The 21,420-nt window shown below is 50.8% G+C and overlaps 1 protein-coding gene across 2 annotated transcripts in view; it reads right to left on the bottom strand.

Annotated features, from left to right (window-relative positions):
- Positions 1–9,201, bottom strand: part of FNDC4 (fibronectin type III domain containing 4) — a 42,414-nt gene extending 33,213 nt beyond the window's left edge. Inside the window, exon 1 of one of the 2 annotated variants that reach the window (XM_054022128.1) lies at positions 8,904–9,201. Coding sequence is in view for 1 of the 2 variants with exons in the window: in XM_054022129.1 (XP_053878104.1) it covers positions 8,894–8,969 (76 nt within the window). In the remaining variant the exon portion in view is untranslated. Of the gene's footprint in view, positions 1–8,893 lie in introns of both variants that reach the window. The other variant, XM_054022129.1, reaches the window with a different exon arrangement.
- Positions 9,202–21,420: the final 12,219 nt, after the last annotated feature.

Genomic DNA, 21,420 nt, shown 5'->3' with positions numbered 1-21,420 from the left:
GACCCTGACAGAGCTGATGGTTTTAAAGACCTAAGATCCCTCCTTCAGTATGCCATCATGCTGTGTGGCAGAGTGACTGTCACAAACCACAGAGTCCAGCTTCACCCTGGTCCCGTTCTGCTGAATATCTGCCCAAGTGGTTCTGGCTTATTGTCTAACCCCTGTTTACTGAGGGGAGCATTTCCAAAGGTGCCCACTGAGTTTTGGTGCTTAAGCTGAAACATGTGGGGTCTGATTTCCAGAGATGCTGGGCGCCCTCAGCTCCAGGGGAAGCCAAGCATGGACCAGCGCCTTGGTGAATCAGGAACCTGGGACTGGATGGACAAAAGAAGTTAGGCACCTCGGTCCCAGTTTTGCACAAAACTCCCACTGAACCTTGTAGGTGCCTAGACTCACATAGACCCACCAGCAGCCAGCTCTCCCCCACCCTCCAAATCAACTCTTCCCCCTCCCTCCCAGCACCTCCCGCCCGCCATGATCAGCTGTTTTACGGCGTATAGGAGGTGCGGGGAGGAGTGGGGACGGGGCGTGCTCAGGGAGGCGGCGGAACGGGTCAGAAGAGGTGGGGCAGGGATGGGAGCTTGGGGGAATGGTGGGGGTGGGGCCTAGAGTGGAGCAGGGGTGGGAAGAGGCAGCATGGGGGTGGGTGCTTGGGAGCAGGGCCTGGGGCAGAGTGGGGGTGTGAGCACCCTGGGGCCCAGAGGAAGCCAGAGCCTGTGTGTCTGTGGTAAAATTCCCTTGGCACCTATTTTTCCACCTTGGAGCAGGTGCACTGCTGCCTCCCTCTAGGCATCTGCACACCTATCTCCCACCTAAGCACCAGAGCGAGTCCCAGGCTGGGGGAAGATAGGCGTCGGCTGCCTAAGTCACATGCGGGGACTGATCCAGTAGGTGCCCTCAGGGGGTGGAGGAGGAGAGGGGAGGTGCTGGTTCGGGGAGAAGGGATTTGAGCTACCTGGCAGGTGAGCTCTAACCACTGGGCTGTGGAATACTCTGATGGGGGCCTGCTCAGTCTCTCCTGTGAACTCTGGATAATTCATCTGGGCTGGGGATCGAGGGCACACAAAGGTGAGAGGACTCACTCAGCCAGGGTGTGGGTGACCCAGGATCCAGGCCCCCTGCCCCAGAAAGCAAAGAGCAGGATTAAAAGATCAATTTTCACCCTGGCTGAAGTTAACAGCAACAAGGCTCAGTACTGGTCCTGCATTGTTTGCTATATTTATTAATGAGTCGGAAAGGGGAGAGAGCGTCACAAAGGGATGGTTCAGGGGTGACGACACAGGACAGGGCTGGCCCTACCATGAGGTGAACTGAGGTGCCCGCCTCAGGTGCCAGACTGCGGGGGGCGCCACTAGGACCCAGAGTGTAGAACATTGTGTCTGCTGCGGGTGCACATGTATTCTCTCTGCTCGAGATCACACAGATGGTGGAGTGCTGTGCTGGAGGAAGGAGGGCACAAGAGACATAACAGGGAGGCAGGAGAAAAGGGGAGAGGGAATAACAGAAAGCAGCAGGAGCTGCAGGGAGAGAGAGGAGGAGGAGTCTCTTATGTACCTCTCCAGCACCCCCAGGAGCCTGGACTGATTCACACCAGCTTCTCAGGGAGCTTCCTGTTTCCTGCTGCTTCCCTGAACCCACGTGAGGAGAACAGGCAGTCAACTGAAATAGTAGGAGCCAGTTAGGCCCTTAAGACGCTGATATCTTCCCTCACTCAGGCCCGGCTACCAGCCTGCTTATTTGTCCCCTTCAACTGAGTGTTGAGAGCCACTCTAGCTGGCACAGAACAGCAGCCATGAGTGGAAGAAGAAAACGCCCCTCTGGGGCAGCATTCAGAAACAGAAAGAAAGCAAAGGAAGCTTTTCTATCTGAGCTCTCCTGAGATACAGGAACTCCTCACTTAACGTTGTAGTTATGTTCCTGAAAAATGCGACTTGAAGCGAAACAATGTGAAGCGAATCCAATTTCCCCATAAGAATTAATGTAAATGAGGGGGTTAGATTCCAGGGAAATTTTTTTCATCAGACAAAAGACTCTATTTTATATATATATATATGTATACACACACACACACACACACACACACACACACACACACACACACACACACACACAGTATAAGTTTTAAACAAACAATACTGGCACACAGTGATGATGACTGTGAAGCTTGGTTGAGGTGGAGGAGTCAGAGGGTGGGATATTTTCCTTACTGCTAAATGATGAACTAGCAATTGGCTGAGCCCTCAAGGGTTAACTCTCTCACTCTACAAGGCAGCAGGAATGGAGGGAGGGGGTCTGTGTGTGAGAGAGATATGCGCATTTCCCCTTTAAGTGCACGGCCTTGTTAATTAGATCGGCTTGCTGAGACCGCAGCTGCTGCCAGCTCCCTCTGTCCTGAGCCCTGGTGTGTCTCCCCTGCTCTATGGGGGATGGGGTAAGCGGGGTGCAGGAGCAGGGCGGAGGGGGACATTAGCCCCCCTCTTCCTTCCCTCCCCCACACACAGCAAGCAGGAGTCTTGGGGAGCAGCTCCAAGGCAGAGGGCAGGAGCAGCACATGGCCGTGCTGGGAGGGACACAGCTGAACTGCAGGCAGCTGCTGCACAGGGAACTTAGGGGAGCGGGGGGCTGATGGGGGGGCTGCCGGTCCACCCTGGTTCCAAGCCCCCACCAGCTAGCTGCAAGGGGCTGCTCTTTCTGCAAGCCGTAGACAAAGCAGGCGGCTGCCAAGACGTTAGAAGGGAGCATTACCGGGGCAGCTCCAGGCACCAGTGCACCAAGCACGTGCCTGGGGCAGCAAACCGCAGGGAGCGGCGTGCTGGTCGCCGTGAGGGCGGCAGTCAGGCTGCCTTCGGCAGCATGCTTGAAGGAGGTCTGCCAGTCCCGTGGCTTCGGCGGCAATTTGGTGGCAGGTACGCCGAAGGCGCGGGACCGGCGGACCTCCCGCAGGCATGCCGCCAAAGGCTGCCTCACTGATGTGTTTGGGGCAGCAAAATACATAGAGCCGCCCCTGAGCATTACACAACTTTAAATGAGCATGTTCCCTAATTGATCAGCAACGAAACAACGTTAACCGGGCCGACTTTAAGTGAGGAGTTACTGTACATAGAGACGAATGTTCTCGGTGAGCCTTCCAGCCCCAGTGAGGATGGGAGTGGTGAGGAGATGCCTGATCTTCCCGTTAGTCAGAGTGCAGGTGACTGGCAGCTACTGCAGTATCCATATCTCCATCTCCGATGGATGTAACCATGCACATTCCTGAAGAAAAGTGTCGATCAGAGAAGAGTGTGGTGGAGGCACAAGAAACAGCTGCTGCTGAGTTTAGTTCCTTAAGTCTAGATGATCCAGGACTGTGGACCCACTTGAGCAGTAGCCTGAGGGACTTCCTTGTACTGCGTGGGCCACAGCAAGTGAAAAACTTCATGTTCCCCAAAGACAATGAAAATAGAAGTTTCCATCCAACACATTACTGGTGTGAAATCCTCAATGGTGACAAAGTGGAGAGGCCATGGCTTATGTACTCAAAAACCCAGAATGCTGCATACTGTTTTTGTTGCAAACTCTTCCAGTCTAATGTTCCAGCCACATTGGGTTTTACAGGAACAAAGGACTGGAAAAAATCTGGCATGCCGTGAGAAGGCTGCGAATCACCAGAGAGCATTCCATAGGTGGAAAGAGCTTGAGATGAGACTAAGTTTAAAGGCCACCATAGATGATCAGCATCAAGAGAAGATTGCATCAGAGTCTCTTTACTGGCAAAATGTTCTGAAAAGGCTCATTGCCATTGTGAGAATGCTTGCTACCTAAAACCTAGCACTGCGTGGCACTTCAGATCAGCTGTATGTGCCAAACAATGGAAACGTCCTTAAAATTGTGAGCTGATGGCTGAGTTTGATGCTGTACTCCAGGAGCATCTAAGAAGAGTCACCACCCAAGAATTGTACACACACCACTACCTTGGAAAAACAATTCAAAACAAGATCATACCGTTACTGGCAACAAAAGTCAAACAGAAGATTGTGGCAGATCTGAAGTCAGCAAGATATTACTCTGTTATTCTGGACTTCACAACTGACATCAGCCATATGGAACAAATGACTTTAATGGTGCGTTTTGTAACAACAACAGAACCTAGTGAAAATGTCCCTGCAATGGTGACTGTAAGAGCATTTTCTAGAATTTATTGACATTGATGATACTACAGGAGCTGGTATGACAAATGTGCTTCTTAAAAAGCTGGAAGATACAGGAATTGTGATAGCTGACATGAGAGGTCAGGGCTACGATAATGGTGCCAACATGAGAGGAAAGAACAGAGGAGTGCAGACACAGATCTGAGAGTTAAACCCTCGAGCTTTTTTTGTCCCATGCAGTTCTCATTCATTGAACTTGGTGGTCAGTGATGCAGCATCAGCTTCTAGTGAGGCTGCTGGATTTTTTAATGTAATTCAAAGCATCTCTGTATTTTTCTCTGCATCAACTCATCGATGGCAAATTTTGAAGCAACATCTGGGAACATCCTCTCTGACACTGAAACCACTGAGTGCCACACGATGGGAAAGTCGAGTGGAGGCAATAAAGCCTATCAAACACCAAATTGGGAAGATAGATGATGCCATAGTTGCCATTATGGAGGATAATGCTATGACAGGAACTGTTCATGGGAGAACAGTGGCAGAGGGAAATGGAATCACCAGAAACATACATAACTTCAAAGTTCTGTGTGGCTTAGTGTTGTGGCATGACATACTGTTTGAAATAAATGTTGTAAGCAAGAGACTCCAAGGTGTTGACCTTGATATATCTGGAGCAATGGAACACCTGGACAAAGCAAAGTCATACCTACAGTCTTACCGGTCAGATGAGAGATTTCAAAACGTTCTGAAGAGTGCAAGAAGTTGGCAGAGGAACTTCACACTGAAGCTATTTTCCCACCCATTCCAGAATACAAGAGTCACCGAAGAAGAAGACATTTTGATTACGAGGCATGGGATAATCCCATAAGAGACCCCAAACAACAATTCAAAATTGAATTCTTTAACCAGGTGCTAGATTGTGCAATACAGTCAGTTGAATGTTTCATGCAGCTCAAGGAACACAGCAATATATTTTGGATGTTGTATGATATTCCAAAACTCCTCACTGTACCTGAAGACCACCTACACCAGCAATGCAGGGCACAAGAGACAGTGTTGACACATGATGACATCCGCGATATTGATGTGAGTGATTTAGGTGATGAACTGAAAGCCCTTTCAAAATACATTTCAGCAGGATCAACTCCAAAGGCTTTTCTGGAATATATGTGCACGAATAAGATGACCACCTTCTTTCCAAATGCTTTTGTTGCTCTGTGCATACTTCTAACACTTCCTGTACCAGTTGCCAGTGGAAAACGCAGCTTCTCCAAGCTGAAGTTAATAAAAACACATCTACGCTCCACAATGACACAGGAGAGGCTGGTCGGCCTTGCAACCATCTCAGTAGAGCATGAGCTGGCCCAGACTGTGGACCTTCAGGAAGCAGTTCAAATCTTTGCAACCAAAAAGGCATGAAAAGCACCACTTTGATTATTCAAACAGATAAAAATGCCAGTGTTTACTAGGCAGACAAGAAAAGTTATATTTGCTGTTCAGGCATTTGAAAGTTAAGTGTTACTTAACATTTTTGAACAAGGCATTTTAAGTTATTAGTTCTCCTTTATTGGGGTAGGTAGCAGAGCAGGACAATGAGAGGAGTAGAACAAGAAGAATGGAGAATTGAGACCTTTCAAAGTTTTGGCCCAAGCAAGGGGACATGGGGGCGTCATTTGAGCTCCCGTCTCAGTTGCCAAAATGTTGTGGGCTGGCCCTGAGACAGACTATAAGTACCTACATGGGGAACAAATATTTGATAACGGGCACTTCAGTCTAGCAGAGACAGGGCTAACACAAGCCAATGGCTGGAAGCAGAAGCTAGACAAATTCAGACTGGAAATAAAGCATGATTTTTTTAACACTCACGATAATTAACCATTGGAACAACTTATCAAGGGCTCTGGTGGCTTCTCCCCCACTGGCAGTTTTTTAAATAAAAATGTGATGTTTCTCTAAAAGATCTGCTCTAGTTCCAACAGAAATTAATGCAGGGAAGTCCTAGGGCTTGTGTTACGCAGGCGGTCAGATGAGGTGATCACAAGGGTCCCTTCTGGCCTTGGGATGTATGAATCGATGAACAGTGAAGTAGCAAAATCTGCAGCTGACACAAAATTCTTTAGGTCAGTCAGGACCAGAGAGAGCTGTGAGGAACTTCAGAGAGACCTAACCCAGCTGGGCAATGGGCAATCTGACGGCAAATTAGGTTCAGTGGTGATAAATGCAAAGTAAGGCACATTGGCGGGAAACGTTTAAACAATCTGTACACTTTACAGGGTTCTAAATTAAACTGTACCAGCCCACAAAAGGGTCGTGGGTGTCACTGTAGACAGCTCAATGAAATCTCTGCTCAATGTGGAGCTGCTGGCAAAAAAACCAAACAACCTTGTGTTGAGTTGCACAAGGAATGGGATAGAGAATAATATGATGAATAGTCTAATGCACTTCAACCTCCCTGGCCACCCAATAGCAGATGTAAAGGTAGCCATCTTACAGCAAAAAAACTTCAGGACCAGACTCCAAAGAGAAACTGCTGAGCTCCAGTTCATTGCAAATTTGACACCATCAGATCAGGATTAAACAAAGACTGTGAATGGCTATCCAACTACAGAAACAGTTTCTCCTCCCTTGGTGTTCACACCTCAACTGCTAGCAGAGCCCCTCACCCTCCCTGATTGAACTAACCTCGTTATCTCCACACTGATATATACCTGCCTCTGGAGATTTCCATTACTTGCATCTGAAGAAGTGAGGTTCTTACCCACGAAAGCTTATGCTCCCAGTACTTCTGTTAGTCTCAAAGGTGCCACAGGACCCTCTGTTGCTTTTTACAGATTCAGACTAACACGGCTACCCCTCTGATACTAGTCTAATGCCGTTATATATATAAATAGTGCAGCTTCAGCCGGATCCTGTATGCAGTGATCGTCTCCCATCTCCAGGGATACTGCACAGCCTGCGGGGCCCAGAGAAGCGCAAGGAGAGTGACCAAGGACATGAAAAAGAGATCAGAACGACTCGGATTGTTACCTCAGGAGAGGAATAAGAGGAGCTATGATGGAAGTACCTTCAATAAAGACTGGTCTAAGGCAGGTAGATTGAGAGCTCGTGTTCTCCCTGTCCCACAACCCAAGAAAAAAGGGACAGTAAGAGAAACTGAAAGTGGGAAATTCAAAACGGATAAAAGGAGATATGTTTTCACACAAGGTATAGTCAGCCCACGGAATTCACTGCCATAGGAAGTCATTGAGGCCAAGGGTTAGCATTCAGAAAGGGACTGGAGCCATATGGATAACAAGAATAGCCAGAGTTGTCATAGTTAGTGATAAAAGTTCTGGCAGGAAGCGTAAACTTCCTGCTTCTGGTTTTAAAATGATCTGTAATGATTAGAGACCAGGATGAGGACTAAAGTGTGGGGCAGATTATCCCATAACTGCGGCTGTGGTGTTCTCTGACCTTCCTCTGCGGCACTGGTACCAGCCGCACCATATTGTGCTAGATGGGCCTTGGGTTTGGCATCTGTGCTCCTAAAAACTGGCCCACACTCCAGCAAATAGAGCTGACCTGAAGCTCTTAATTTCTGCTTTATAAATAAGCAAAGCAGATGGCTAAAGGGAATGTCAGTAACTCTCTTGTACTTACAGTGTGGGCTTGCTGGGGCTTCAGTGATGTAGGGACCTGGTGCAGGCCGTCTGCATGTGGTGTATTTCACCCTACAGATTAAATGGTGATCTCTAGTAGAAAAGGAAACGGTAATGCACCCTTCCCCGGGTTGTGCAGACTGTGGTGTGATGTTCCGAAGAGGCCAGGACTTGCCCCCAGAGCTAACCAGCAACACCCAGCTGCAGTGGCCCGGCTTTGCTGAGTGCACCCAGCACCAGGAGGCAGGAGCTTGGAACTCTACTGATTAATCAATTGTGTTTTGGTAAAACAGAGTCAGTCCTCCCCCCCCTCCCCCCAGCCACACAAGCAGGGGCAATGAAGTTACACCAGGGATGAATTGGGGTCAATGGGGCTGCTTGTGTGAATATGGTAAACAAGATTTGTTCTTCAGCAAGGAGGGGGAACTTTGCTGTTTGCATGGCAGCTAAGCCAGGGCGCTCCGTTCTCCCGTGCTTGGTGCGGCAGAGGGGCCCCCACTGGCGCCTGCGGAGAGCGGGCGGGGACGGATCTAGGGAGCCCGTCTCGGGGGGTTCTTCTGCCTTCACACGCAGGAAATCAGAACCGACTCCCGGGGGCGGGGGGCAAAGGGGCTGCGGAGACGGAGAGAGCAGCACGGGGCGAGCCCCGAGAGCCCGGCCGGGGCTGGAGGGCTCGGATCACTGCGGAACCTCCTTCCTCTTGTAATCTCGGCTTAAAAACCCGAGCGCGGCTGGAGTCCCTGCTGCAGCAAGGTGCTCCCGCAGCCCGACGCGTGCTGCAGTCTGCGCCCCCGGGGCCCCTTTGCATTGCACGGGCTTTGCCAGTGGGTTACAGCCCAGCCACGCACCGAGCAGCCGCGGCCGGGTCCCCTCCGCACCTGCCGTGCGCCGGGCCGGGATCAGCTCCGTGCAAAGCTGGACAGAGGAATCCCTGCCCGGCCCCGCACCCTCCCCTGGCCCCTGCCCGGCCCGGCCCCGCGCCCTCCCCTGTCCGGCCCCGCACCCTCCCCTGGCCCCTGCCCGGCCCGGCCCCGCGCCCTCCCCTGGCCCCTGCCCGGCCCGGCCCCGCGCCCTCCCCTGGCCCGGCCCGGCCCCGCGCCCTGCCCCGGCCCGACCCGCACTCACTTGCCCGCACCAGGCAGAGGTCGCAGCTGAACAGCACCAGCACGGCCGAGTTGAGGCAGGCGGGGAAGGGGGCCATGGCCCCAAGGACGGGGCAGCCCGCTGGGGCCGCAGGAACCGCGGGCTCCGTGTCCGGCGCGGCGGGTTCGGCCCCCTGCCCCGGTGCGCAGGGACGGGGGCGCGGCCGGGGCATCAGCCTCACAGGCGAGCGGCCCCGCCGGGACAGGGCCGCGGGGCTCCCCGCGCCGGCTGCCCTGGGGCTCCCCGCCGGCGCCCCGCACGGGAGCCCGGCGCAGCGCTGGCAACGAGCCGGGGGGCAGCCGCGCTCTCCTCCATCAATGCCGCGCCCAGGGGAGCCGGGCGCGCAGCGCAGCGCAGCGGGGCCCGGGCAGGACGCGGCTGGCACCGGCCTGAGCGCAGCGCGCAGGCGGGACACAGGCGGGACCGGCGGGGCCAGCACCACGGACTGCTCCGCCCAGGCCCCCTCCCTCCCCCTCCCCCGCGCCGGGCGGCTCCTCCCCCCCAGGACCCCCCCCCCCCGGAGCCCCGGGCGGCTCCTCCTCCTGGGCTCCCCCCTCGCCGGGCGGCTCCTCCCCCCAGGAACCCCCCCCCCGGAGCCCCGGGCGGCTCCTCCTCCTGGGCTCCCCCCCCCAGGACCCCCCCCAGCCCCGGGCGGCTCCTCCCCCCAGTGCCCCCACCTCTGGGCAGCTCTCCATCCCCAGTACCCGCCCGCAATGACATGCTGGTGCACTCGCTGCACCTCGCTCGGTGCCACCCTTTACCTGCCTCACAGGGTGACAGTCGCCTCACCTCACACCCTGGCATAGATTCATAGACTCTAGGACTGGAAGGGACCTCGAGAGGTCATCGAGTCCAGTCCCCTGCCCGCATGGCAGGACCAAATACTGTCTAGACCATCCCGGATAGACATTTATCTAACCTACTCTTAAATCTCTCCAGAGATGGAGATTCCACAACCTCCCTAGGCAATTTATTCCAGTGTTTAACCACCCTGACAGTTAGGAACTTTTTCCTAATGTCCAACCTAGACCTCCCTTGCTGCAGTTTAAACCCATTGTTTCTGGTTCTATCCTTAGAGGCTAAGGTGAACAAGTTCTCTCCCTCCTCCTTATGACACCCTTTTATATACCTGAAAACTGCTATCATGTCCCCTCTCAGTCTTCTCTTTTCCAAACTAAACAAACCCAATTCTTTCAGCCTTCCTTCATAGGTCATGTTCTCAAGACCTTTAATCATTCTTGTTGCTCTTCTCTGGACCCTTTCCAATTTCTCCACATCTTTTTTAAAATGCGGCGCCCAGAACTGGACACAATACTCCAGCTGAGGCCTAACCAGAGCAGAGTAGAGCGGAAGAATGACTTCTCGTGTCTTGCTCACAACACACCTGTTAATGCATCCCAGAATCATGTTTGCTTTTTTTGCAACAGCATCACACTGTTGACTCATTTTTAGCGTGTGGTCCACTATAACCCCTAGATCCCTTCCTGCTGTACTCCTTCCTAGACAGTCTCTTCCCATTCTGTATGTGTGAAACTGATTTTTTCTTCCTAAGTGGAGCACTTTGCATTTGTCTTTGTTAAACTTCATCCTGTTTAACTCAGACCATTTCTCCAATTTGTCCAGATCATTTTGAATTATGACCCTGTCCTCCAAAGCAGTTGCAATCCCTCCCACTTTGGTATCATCCGCAAACTTAATAAGCGTACTTTCTATGCCAATATCTAAGTCGTTAATGAAGATATTGAACAGAGATGGTCCCAAAACAGACCCCTGCGGAACCCCACTCGTTACGCCTTTCCAGCAGGATTGGGAACCATTAATAACAACTCTCTGAGTACGGTTATCCAGCCAGTTATGCACCCACCTTATAGTAGCCCCATCTAAATTGTATTAGCCTAGTTTATCGATAAGAATATCATGCGAGACCGTATCAAATGCCTTACTAAAGTCTAGGTATACCACATCCACCGCTTCACCCTTATCCACAAGACTCGTTATCCTATCAAAGAAAGCTATCAGATTGGTTTGACATGATTTGTTCTTTACAAATCCATGCTGGCTGTTCCCTATCACCTTACCACCTTCCAAGTGTTTGCAGATGATTTCCTTAATTACTTGCTCCATTATCTTCCCTGGCACAGAAGTTAAACTAACTGGTCTGTAGTTTCCTGGGTTGTTTTTATTTCCCTTTTTATAGATGGGCACTATATTTGCCCTTTTCCAGTCTTCTGGAATCTCTCCCGTCTCCCATGATTTTCCAAAGATAATAGCTAGAGGCTCAGATACCTCCTCTATTAGCTCCTTGAGTATTCTAGGATGCATTTCATCAGGCCCTGGTGACTTGCAGGCATCAAACTTTTCTAAGTGATTTTTAACTTGTTCTTTTTTTATTTTATCTGCTACACCTACCCCCTTCCCATTAGCATTCACTATGTTAGGCATTCCTTCAGACTTCTCGGTGAAGACCGAAACAAAGAAGTCATTAAGCATCTCTGCCATTTCCAAGTTTCCTGTTACTGTTTCTCCCTCTTCGCTAAGCAGTGGGCCTACCCTGTCTTTGGTCTTCCTCTTGCTTCTAATGTATTGATAAAAAGTCTTCTTGTTTCTCTTTATTCCTGTAGCTAGTTTGCGCTCATTTTGTGCCTTTGCCTTTCTAATCTTGCCCCTGCATTCCTGTGTTGTTTGCCTATATTCATCCTTTGTAATCTGTCCTAGTTTCCATTTTTTATATGACTCCTTTTTATTTTTTAGCTCATGCAAGATCTCGTGGTTAAGCCAAGGTGGTCTTTTGCCACATTTTCTATTTTTCCTAACCAGCGGAATAGCTTGCTTTTGGGCCCTTAATAGTGCCCCTTGGAAAAACTGCCAACTCTCCTCAGTTGTTTTTCCCCTCAGTCTTGATTCCCATGCGACCTTACCTATCAGCTCTCTGAGCTTACCAAAATCTGCCTTCCTGAAATCCATTGTCTCTATTTTGCTCTTCTCCCTTCTACCCTTCCTTAGAATTGCAAACTCTATGATTTCATGATCACTTTCACCCAGGCTGCCTTCTACTTTCAAATTCTCAACGAGTTCCTCCCTATTTGTTAAAATCAAGTCTAGAACAGCTTCCCCCCTAGTAGCTTTTTCAACCTTCTGAAATAAAAATTTGTCTGCAATGCAGTCCAGGAATTTGTTGGATAGTCTGTGCCCCGCTGTGTTATTTTCCCAACATATATCCGGATAGTTGAAGTCCCCCATCACCACCAAATCTTGGGCTTTGGATGATTTTGTTAGTTGTTTAAAAAAAGCCTCATCCACCTCTTCCACCTGGTTAGGTGGCCTGTAGTAGACTCCTAGCATGCTTGCCCGATGGCGCACGCTCTCCACTTGGCTCAGTGACACCATCTTCCCCCCTCATACAGTGACACACTCGCACAGTGACGCACTCGCACGGTAATGCACTCTCCCTGCCTCACACAGTAGCACACTCGCACGATGAAGGTCTCCCCACTTCATGCAGTGCTCCCCCCTGCTTGGCACAGTGACATGCTCACATAGTAACACTCCTGCATAGCTGTGTTCATGCTATGACAGGTCCTCCCTGCCTGACACGGGGATGTTTGCTCGGTGACACACGTTCATGGTGATGCATTTCCCCCATCCCCTGTGATGGCTCTCGCTGGGTCACCTGGCCATGCTCCTCCCTGCTCGTGCTGTCGGTCACACAGTAGGTCTCCTTGAGTTACATTTCCTTGCAGATCTGAACTTGTCCCCTGGGCTGGTTCCGAGGTTTGGGAAAAGCAGCCCCTGCCACCACCCTCTCAGCCATGGTGTGACTGATGGGGGCGGGGGAGGGGGGTGATCTGCAGGCCAAGGTGAAATTCACTCTGTGCAGAGGGACAGCTCAGGGCACAAAGGTTCCAGTGAGACTTCCGAGGCCTACGCGCCCTGTGCTGGGCTGCACGAGGTTTGCTGCAAGCCCAGCGGATCAGAGACCCCAGATGGCTAGGTTCAGACCTTGGCAGAACTGGGGAAGTGGGTAACTCCTCCCCTGGGCTCTGTGAGCTCGGCTGCGGAGTCCCATTGTGCCCATGTGCAGAAGGGTGCAGCCTCCTCACCCGCTGCGTTGGATGCCGCCCTGCTCTCTGTTCGCACTCCTACGCACCCAGCAAGACCCTAGTTCCTCAGGGAGGCCAACACATGTCAGGGACCCGGAGAGGAACCATCCAGGGTTTGAAATGACTCATCCAAACGTTATCCTCTCCAAGTCCTGTGTTTCCAGGTTCGGGGCCACACTGCTCCTCCCCCTGTAGCAGGAATGTCACTCACACACTGCGCCCCCATCTTCCAACCTCCAGCCCCCCAAACCTGTAACAAACCAACCACACACTCCTCTAAAAGAGATTTTCCCCCAGAAGAGAGGTGCCAGCGACTGCCCTGGCTAGCATGGTGGGTGTATGGCGGGCGTGGATTCTGTGGGGATGGTGGCCATAGACTCTGGGCCAGAGTTAGCCCCATGCCATTTGAGGCTGGTGAAATGGCTCCTCCACTTGTCCATTGGCCATGATGTGGCCGGGCCTAGCCGGCACAGGCAGGTAACAGCTGGGCTACATACAGATGGTCTGGCAAGGGTCCGAGTTGTGCAGTGTGTAGACCTGCTCATCCAGGGCTAAGCCAGGCCTGCAGGGGCCTTCCCACCACTTGCCCTGCCCAGTCATCTCTGCACAGGGGGAACACGCGGACTGCCCCACGCTCCGGGAGCGGGGCTAGCTCGGGTCAGGGCCGGCTCTAACTTTTTTGCTGCCTCAAGCAGCAAAAAAAAGCGCCGCCCCGCCGAGCATCGTGCCGCTGGAACCCCCCTGAGCGCCGCGCCCTGTGCCGCCCTCCCGCCAAGGACCGCGCCGCCGGAGCACCCCCCGCCGAGCGCCGCACTGCCGGAGCGACCCCCCCGCGGAATGCCGCGCCGCCAGAGCGACTCCCCCGCAGAATGCCGCGCCACACTGCCCCCCGCCACTCCAAGATTAGCTGCCCCTTACCAGGTGCCGCCCCGAGCATGTGCTTGGTTGCCTGGTGCCTGGAGCCGGCCCTGGCTCGGGTACAGCTACGTGTGTGGTACAGGGCGTGCAAAGTGGACGCTGGCTCCTTTGGGCATTTCTCCCTGTGGAAAGGAGACACATGCAAATCTTTGGTGTTTCAGCTCCTTAGAAATCCTGCCTGCACTGGTGGGTTCTCATCCTGGGAGAGTGCCGGCTCCTGGCCAAAGACTCTCCTTTTCCCAGTCTTCTCTGCTCATCTCTCTATTGAAACAAACACAGGCCCAGCCAGACGTACATCCTGCATTCTGAACAAAGTGCTTCGTTAGTAGAGCTCTGTCCTCGCTGCAGCCGCCTCTGATGGGTTAGCAGCACCAGAGCCTGATCTCTGCACAGGAGGGGGTGTGGCTCAAACTCTGCGCTACCAATATTTACAGTTAGCCATTCATCATGAGCTGGGCCTGGGAGTACCACCATGCTGCTCCCTCTTCCTTAGCTCCTGAGGGAGGAGTGTGTTTGGCCAGCGCTGATACCATGAGCCGCCGGGCAGTCTGCTTGGCCTGGTGCCAGCGCATCCCTACGCTGAGACCAGGGGAGGGGAAGAGTTAGGTGGTCACAATTTTTTAAATGAGCAAAGAGGAATTTTCTCCTCCTGGAACGTCCCCCAGGCAGGATGCAGCCAGAGCAGAAAATGGGCTAGAAGCTGGCGCTCTGGATGTTAACTATTGATTGGGGCTCAGAGAATGGCCTGGGGAGGCTGTGCTGAGTGCACATGGCAGACGCATGGGTTAGAACCAACACCCAGCAGGCCGCGGCATGAGGACAATTGAACACAGTTACTCTGCTTAGCAAAGAACATGGCTGGGGGTATCGATCCTTCCCCTTCTTTCTTGTAGAGCACAGTCATTCTGTCTAGGGGAGGGATGCAGGTCAGGGGAGGGGAGGTCTCCCTGCACAAAGCGCCACTGATGGGTGGGCCAGTAGAGACCAGATGCCTGTTCCGACCCCCCTGATGTCTGAGCAGCTCAGAGCAGGTCTAGCTGACTTGCGGTATGACTGAAATTCAAAACCCACATGTGGTCCATGCCAGCTGACTCAGGGCTTGGGCTAAGGGGCTGCAGCCGAGCTCTGAGACCCTCCCCTCTCACAGGGTCCTAGAGCCCGGGCTCCAGCCTGAGCCGAAATGTCTACATTGCAATTAAACGGCCCCTTTGCCCGAGCCCAGCGAGCCTGAGTCAGCTGGCATGAGCCAGCCACAACGCAGACATACTCACATACGGCTGGAGCTGGTCTGTGCTACGCTCCCACCATAGCTAGCATGAGTGGAGCCGCAGTGCAGAGATTTCCTTCAGGCTGCCAGTGCCGAGAGCCTCCCATAACACCGGGCACTGCGGGACCATTCCCTGGATTCCCCAGTGCTTTAGCCACTTTTAAATGCTTTAAGCAAAGGGGGCTCCCCTGCCTCTCTAGGGTCAGTGCACTGCAGGCTTAGATTTCACTGCACCTCTCAGCTCTTCTCTAACCCCCAGCTGACATGAACAAGCAAAGCATGTGACAAATGGCCAAGACGTGGCACACCTGGGGTTTGTTGCACATGGCACCATTATTTACAGACTGTAATTCTTTTTCTAAGCATCTGTTTTAAGTGTGTTTCCCCTGTGTGTGGGTTAAATAAATCTGCTATGGGGGAGTGTGCAGGAAGGGACGATGTTCTGGGAAGAGGAACACCTCCCTCTCCCCCCCCCCCCGCTTTTTGGGAACAGAGTCTGTTGGGAGAGGGACCCTGCCTGGGCTTCTTGTAGGGTGTCTGGGTAGCACCTTAGAGACTAACAAATTTATTTGGGCATAAGCTTTCGTGGGCTAAAACCCACTTCATCAGATATATGGAGTGGAAAATACAGGAGCAAGTATAAATACATGAAAGGATGTGAGTTGCCTTACCAAGCGTGAGGTCAGTCTAATGAGATAAATCAGTTAACAGCAGGATACCAAGGGAGGAAAAATAACTTTTGAAGTGGTAATGAGAGTGACCCATTTCAGACAGTTGACAAGAAGGTGTGAGTAACACTCCCTGTCTTTATTTAGGCCTAATCTGATGGTGTCCAGTTTGCAAATTAATTCCAGTTCTGTAGTTTCATGTTGGAGTCTGTTTTGTTGAAGAATTGCCACTTCTAGGTTTGTTATTGAGTGTCCAGGGAGGTTGAAGTGTTCTCCTACTGGTTTTTGAATGTTCTGATTCCTGATGTCAGATTTGTGTCCATTTATTCTCTTGCGTAGAGACTGTCCGGTTTGGCCAATGTACATGGCAGAGGGGCATTGCTGGCACATGATGGCATAGATCACATTGGTAGATGGGCAGGTGAACGAGCCCCTGATGGTGTGGCTCGAGCTCTCAAGCCCACCCGTCTCCCCAGGTCTGAGCTCAGGTGGCTACTCATTGCTGGAGCTGCCAAGTCCACGCGACCATTTCTGGTGTGCTAGCTAGTGCAAGTCTGTGTCCCTGGGCTGGGACCTTGCTCCCAAGGGCTGTGTAGACATGCCACAGGTGACCCAGCCTGGAAGCCTAGAAAATGAAGAGAGCAACCCAAGAATATCATACCCACTAAGCAGCAAAGAGTCCTGTGGCACCTTATAGACTAACAGACGTATTGGAGCGTGAGCTTTCGTGGGTGAATACCCACTTCTTTGGATGCATTGCCAGTATGCATCGGATGCATGGTATTCACCCACGAAAGCTCATGCTCCAATATGTCTAATAGTCTATAAGGTGCCACAGGACTCTTTGTCGCTTTTTACAGATCCAGACTAACACAGCTACCCCTTTGATACTTGATACCCACTAAGTGGGAGAAAGTCTCAGTGAAAGAATTGTGGTTCCCCAAGGTAGTAATTACAGCCAGTGTTCATAGATTCTGAGTCTGGAAGGGAATATTATGAGCATCTAGCACAGCAAAGCACAGGTCAGAGAATTTCACCCAGTGATTCCTACATCCAATCTGTAATGGTGGCTGAAGGATGCTATGTGGGATATTGTACTGACAATATTTACTACAGGGTCACCTGTCACTGTTGTATGTCTGGAAGCTCTGGACAAATGGGGCGTATGGGATGCAGAGACTGGGCCCAGCCAGTGGGCAACTGATGCCTGCAAGTGATTTGGCCAGCACTTGGTCAGACCTTGTTGAAAACTAGAACTGCAGGTTCGGAGGTGCCCCAGGAGATATGAGTAGCTGCAATCCAAGATGACCTGATGCAGGGTTTGGACTTTCTCTAGGACTCTAACAAGCAACTAGACTTGCTGAGAAACTGTCTAGTTGTGGGAAATGAGGGCCTGTGGGTTTAATCTATTTAGGGGACAGTATGGGAAAGAAGTTGCTTCCCATCCAGGATTGGCCTCTGCGGTTCTGACAGGTGCATTGGAGATGTGTCGGCATGCAGGATCCCAGCTGGCATAAGGTCAAAGGGCAGTTTCATGGCAGTTGGTGTGTGGAATTATATGAGTGTATTCTCCCAGGAACTGGGCACCTTGGATTGATCCAGGATGGTCAAGGAGATCAACGTACATCAGGCTCAGATGATTAAGCCACCCCATGTTATATGCCTCTTGTCCACACAGAGGCAGCTGCAGGAGTTATTGACCTATCCAGAAGTCTGTGGGCATCCCCCAGGGTGCCGGTGGGCATGGCCAGTCCAACAGGGTTCTGTGTCGATTACTGACATTTAATTATGTGACCCACAAGGACTCATACCCAGGCCTTCACACTGATGATGTGTTGCAAGCACTGGTGGGATCCCAGTGGTTCTCTTCATTGGCCTCTTGAGCATCTCAAGGCAAATTGAGAAAGAAAATTCTACCCCTGCAAAGACCACCTTTCCCACGGGACGGGGTTTGTCGCTGTAATGCTGTCTGGCTTGTGTAATGCCCAGCTACATTTGAGTGATTAATGGAGCATGTCTTGGGGCGTCTGCCATCTGTTGGGTGTCAATTGCTCTTGGATGACATCCTGGTCCACATGCCTCTGAGCTCATGCTGATAAGGCTGAGGAATGTGCTGGAACAGTTTTGAAGAGTAAACCTAAAGCTCCACCTTGCAACGTACAAAGGCGTCCACAGGAAAACTGTTCCTGGGACACGTTGGTGGGGAAGGGATTTCCGTTGACCCAGAAAAAGTGGATCCAGTGTCAGAGTGTCTTGAACCCCAGAATGAACCCCAGTGACTGGAGTTAAAAGGGCTTTCCTCTTACTATTAGAGGTTTGTATGAGGCTGGGGTGTTTGTGTGTGTGTGTGTGTGTGTGCATGTGTGTGTGTGCGCGCGCACTGAGGTAACTGCCCCACTGCACGGACTATCAGACAAGGGATCTTCGTGTAGATGAACAGCCACGTGCAGCCAGACATTCCAAGAACGTGCCGAAGAAGGCTGTGATCACTGCACCAGTGTTGGCGTGCCCCTGCCAGGATGTCCACTTGTCCTGGTGCTGATGCTAGCAAGGCTAGAATAGGAGCTGGGCTTTCCTACATGTGCAGGGGAGAAGAGCAGGCTGTAGACTATTGTAAGAAACCTTCAAGAAACCAGAATGGACTGGAACTACTGTGTGACCCATAGGGAGCTCCTGGCAGTACTCAGAGCTACCAAGAGATTTCACCCACACCTAGTACGAGCAGCAGTTCACTATATGGACTGACCATGCTGCCCGGCAGTGGCTGTTGAGCTTCCAGCAACCTGAAAGGTAGTCACCATGTTGGCTGGCGAAATTGCAGCAGGACCATTTCAAGGTGCATCTGTCAGGGGTCCAGCATTGGAATGTAGATGTCCTCTCTCGACTCCCCTGCTTGGAAAGCAGTTGTCAGCATTGCCTCCACCAGGAGCAGAAGGAGGAGGTCCAGGGATATGTTGTCCTCATGGGGGTGGGGAAAAGCTGAGGAGCTATCTGAGGCATGATGTGATGGGGTGGGGGTACCCCGTCCAGTGTGGGGCGAGTGCACCCTGTTACACATGGACAGTTCAGCAGATGAAGTCTGAAGGTGAGGACATAGCACTCCTTTTACAGGCAGGACAGAGACACTCTAGGGGGGAGACTGCTTCCCACAGCGAGCTGGTTAGGGGTTTGTGGGCCCAGTGGAACCCCCTGGAGCAGTAGGAAGGTGCACTAGACATGAAATATCTAGACTAGACGTGGAATATTTGGTGATATTGGACTTTTGAAAGGAGAATCAGTACAAATCACCTCAAGAGACAATGTGGAACCATATAAATTAATGGAGATATCCTATCTCCTAGACCTGGAAGGGATCGGTCATTGAGTCTAGCCCCCTGCCTTCAGTAGCAGGACCAAGTACTGATTTTGCCCCAGATTTCTAAGTGGCCCCCTCAAGGATTGAGCTCACAACCCTGGGTTTAGTAGGCCACTGCTCAAACCACTGAGCTATCCCTCCCTATAGTGTACATACACCTTGCAGGATTCCTATCCCATTACTTCATAAAGTGGAAACGGACTTAAAGAGAATGGAGTGGATTGGTAATTGAGAAAATCTCCGAGCCAACAGCATAATGGTATTAGGTATAAAGAAAAATGGAAAAATATGAATCTGTGTGGATCTTCAAAGACTTAATGAAGCAGTTGTGAGAGGAAAAATCTATCCTCATACCACTGGATGACATCTATCCCAAAGTGAAAGGAGCTACAGTATTCTCCAAACTGGATGCCTGGAGCAGATTCTGGCAAATTTTTTTAGCCAAAGAAAGTGCTAAACTGACTACATTTATCACACCCTTTGGGAGATTTTGCTTTTGAAGATTTACCTTTGGGGGTTACCAGTACACCTGAAATTTTCCAAAGAAAGATGGCAGAACTGTTACCGAACTCAAATGGAATTGTAGTTTTCATGGATGATATTCTGATACATGGATCTTCGAGAGGCCCTAGGCAATTTTTCCAGTGCTTAACTACCTTGACAGTTAGGAATTTTTTCCTAATGTCCAACCTAAACCTCCCTTGCTGCAATTTAAGCCCATTGCTTCTTGTCCTATCCTTAGAAGAACAATTCTTCTCCCTCTTCCTTGTAACAACCTTTTATATACTTGAAAACTGTTATCATATCCCCTCAGTCTTCTCTTCTCCAGACTAAAGAAATCCAATTTTTTCAATCTTCCCTCATAGGTTATGTTTTCTAGAACTTTAATCATTTTTTGGCTCTTCTCTGGACTTTCTCCAATTTGTCCACATCTTTCCTGAAATGTGGCACCCAGAACTGGACACACTACTCCAGTTGAAGCCTAATCAGCGCAGAGTAGAGTGGAAGAATTACTTCTCGTGTCTTGCTTACAATACTCCTGCTAATACATCCCAGAATTATGTTTGCTTTTTTTGCAACATCGATACACTGTTGACTCATATTTAGTTTGTGGTCCACTATCACCCCCAGATCCCTTTCCACAGTACTCCGTCCTAGGCAGTCATTTCCCATTTTGTATGTGTGCAACAGATTGTTCCTTCCTAAGTGGAGGACTTTGCATTTGTCCTTATTGAATTTCATCCTATTTACTTCAGACCATTTCTCCAGTTTGTCCAGATCATTTTGAATTTTAATCCTATCCTCCAAAGCACTTGCAACCCCTCCCAGCTTGATATCATCTGCAAACTATATAAATGTACTCTCTATGCCATTATCTAAATCATTGATGAAGATATTGAACAGAACCAGACCCAGAACCAATCCCTGCTGGACGCCACTCATTATGCCCTTCCAGCATGACTGTGATAACTACTCTCTGGGATTGGTTTTCCAACCAGTTTTGCACCCACCTTATAGTAGCTCCATCGAGGTTGTATTTCCCTAGTTTATTTATGAGAAGGTCATGCGAGACAGTATCAAAAGCTTTACTAAAGTCAAGATATAACATGTATGTACAAGTCAAGATATAACAAAATGGTATGTACATATTGAAAAGGAGTGCCTGGCAGGCTAGTGGGCATGTGAGAACTTTTCCCTGTGTGGACTGCATTAATATAAATTGATAACAGACTATTAACTGCTTGTTCCCCTCATCAATGGAAAAGACCTGGATCAAGCACTGCTAAGACACCAGCATCTATTGCTAAGGTTAGTCTGATTTAACCCAGTTGCTAAATGTGTTCCTGAGAAAAATCTGGTAGTGGCAGACACTCTGTCACAGAGCCCAGAATTGCACTCAGCTACCTGTGAGCTCGAAGATGACTTGGAGGGGTACGTGGATTCTGTGGATACATACAGACCAGTGACAGAAAAGAGACTATTCCAGCTACAAAAAGTAACCTTGATAGACACGCAACTTTAGGAAGTTCTAAGTTACATTGGGGTGCTGCTGGCCCAAAAATCTAAAAAGCACTAAGGAAATGACAAGACTACTTTGTGGCATGTGGACAGTTAAGCGAGTCAGATGGAAATGAATGAAATGAGAGGAGAAATTCTAAACCTCCTCCATGAAGGACATCAAGGATTAACTAAATGTTGTG

This window comes from Malaclemys terrapin, chromosome 3 (assembly GCF_027887155.1).
Source record: "Malaclemys terrapin pileata isolate rMalTer1 chromosome 3, rMalTer1.hap1, whole genome shotgun sequence".
In the NCBI taxonomy this organism is placed as follows: Eukaryota; Metazoa; Chordata; order Testudines; family Emydidae; genus Malaclemys; species Malaclemys terrapin.
This window is presented reverse-complemented; position numbering and strand designations above follow the sequence as displayed.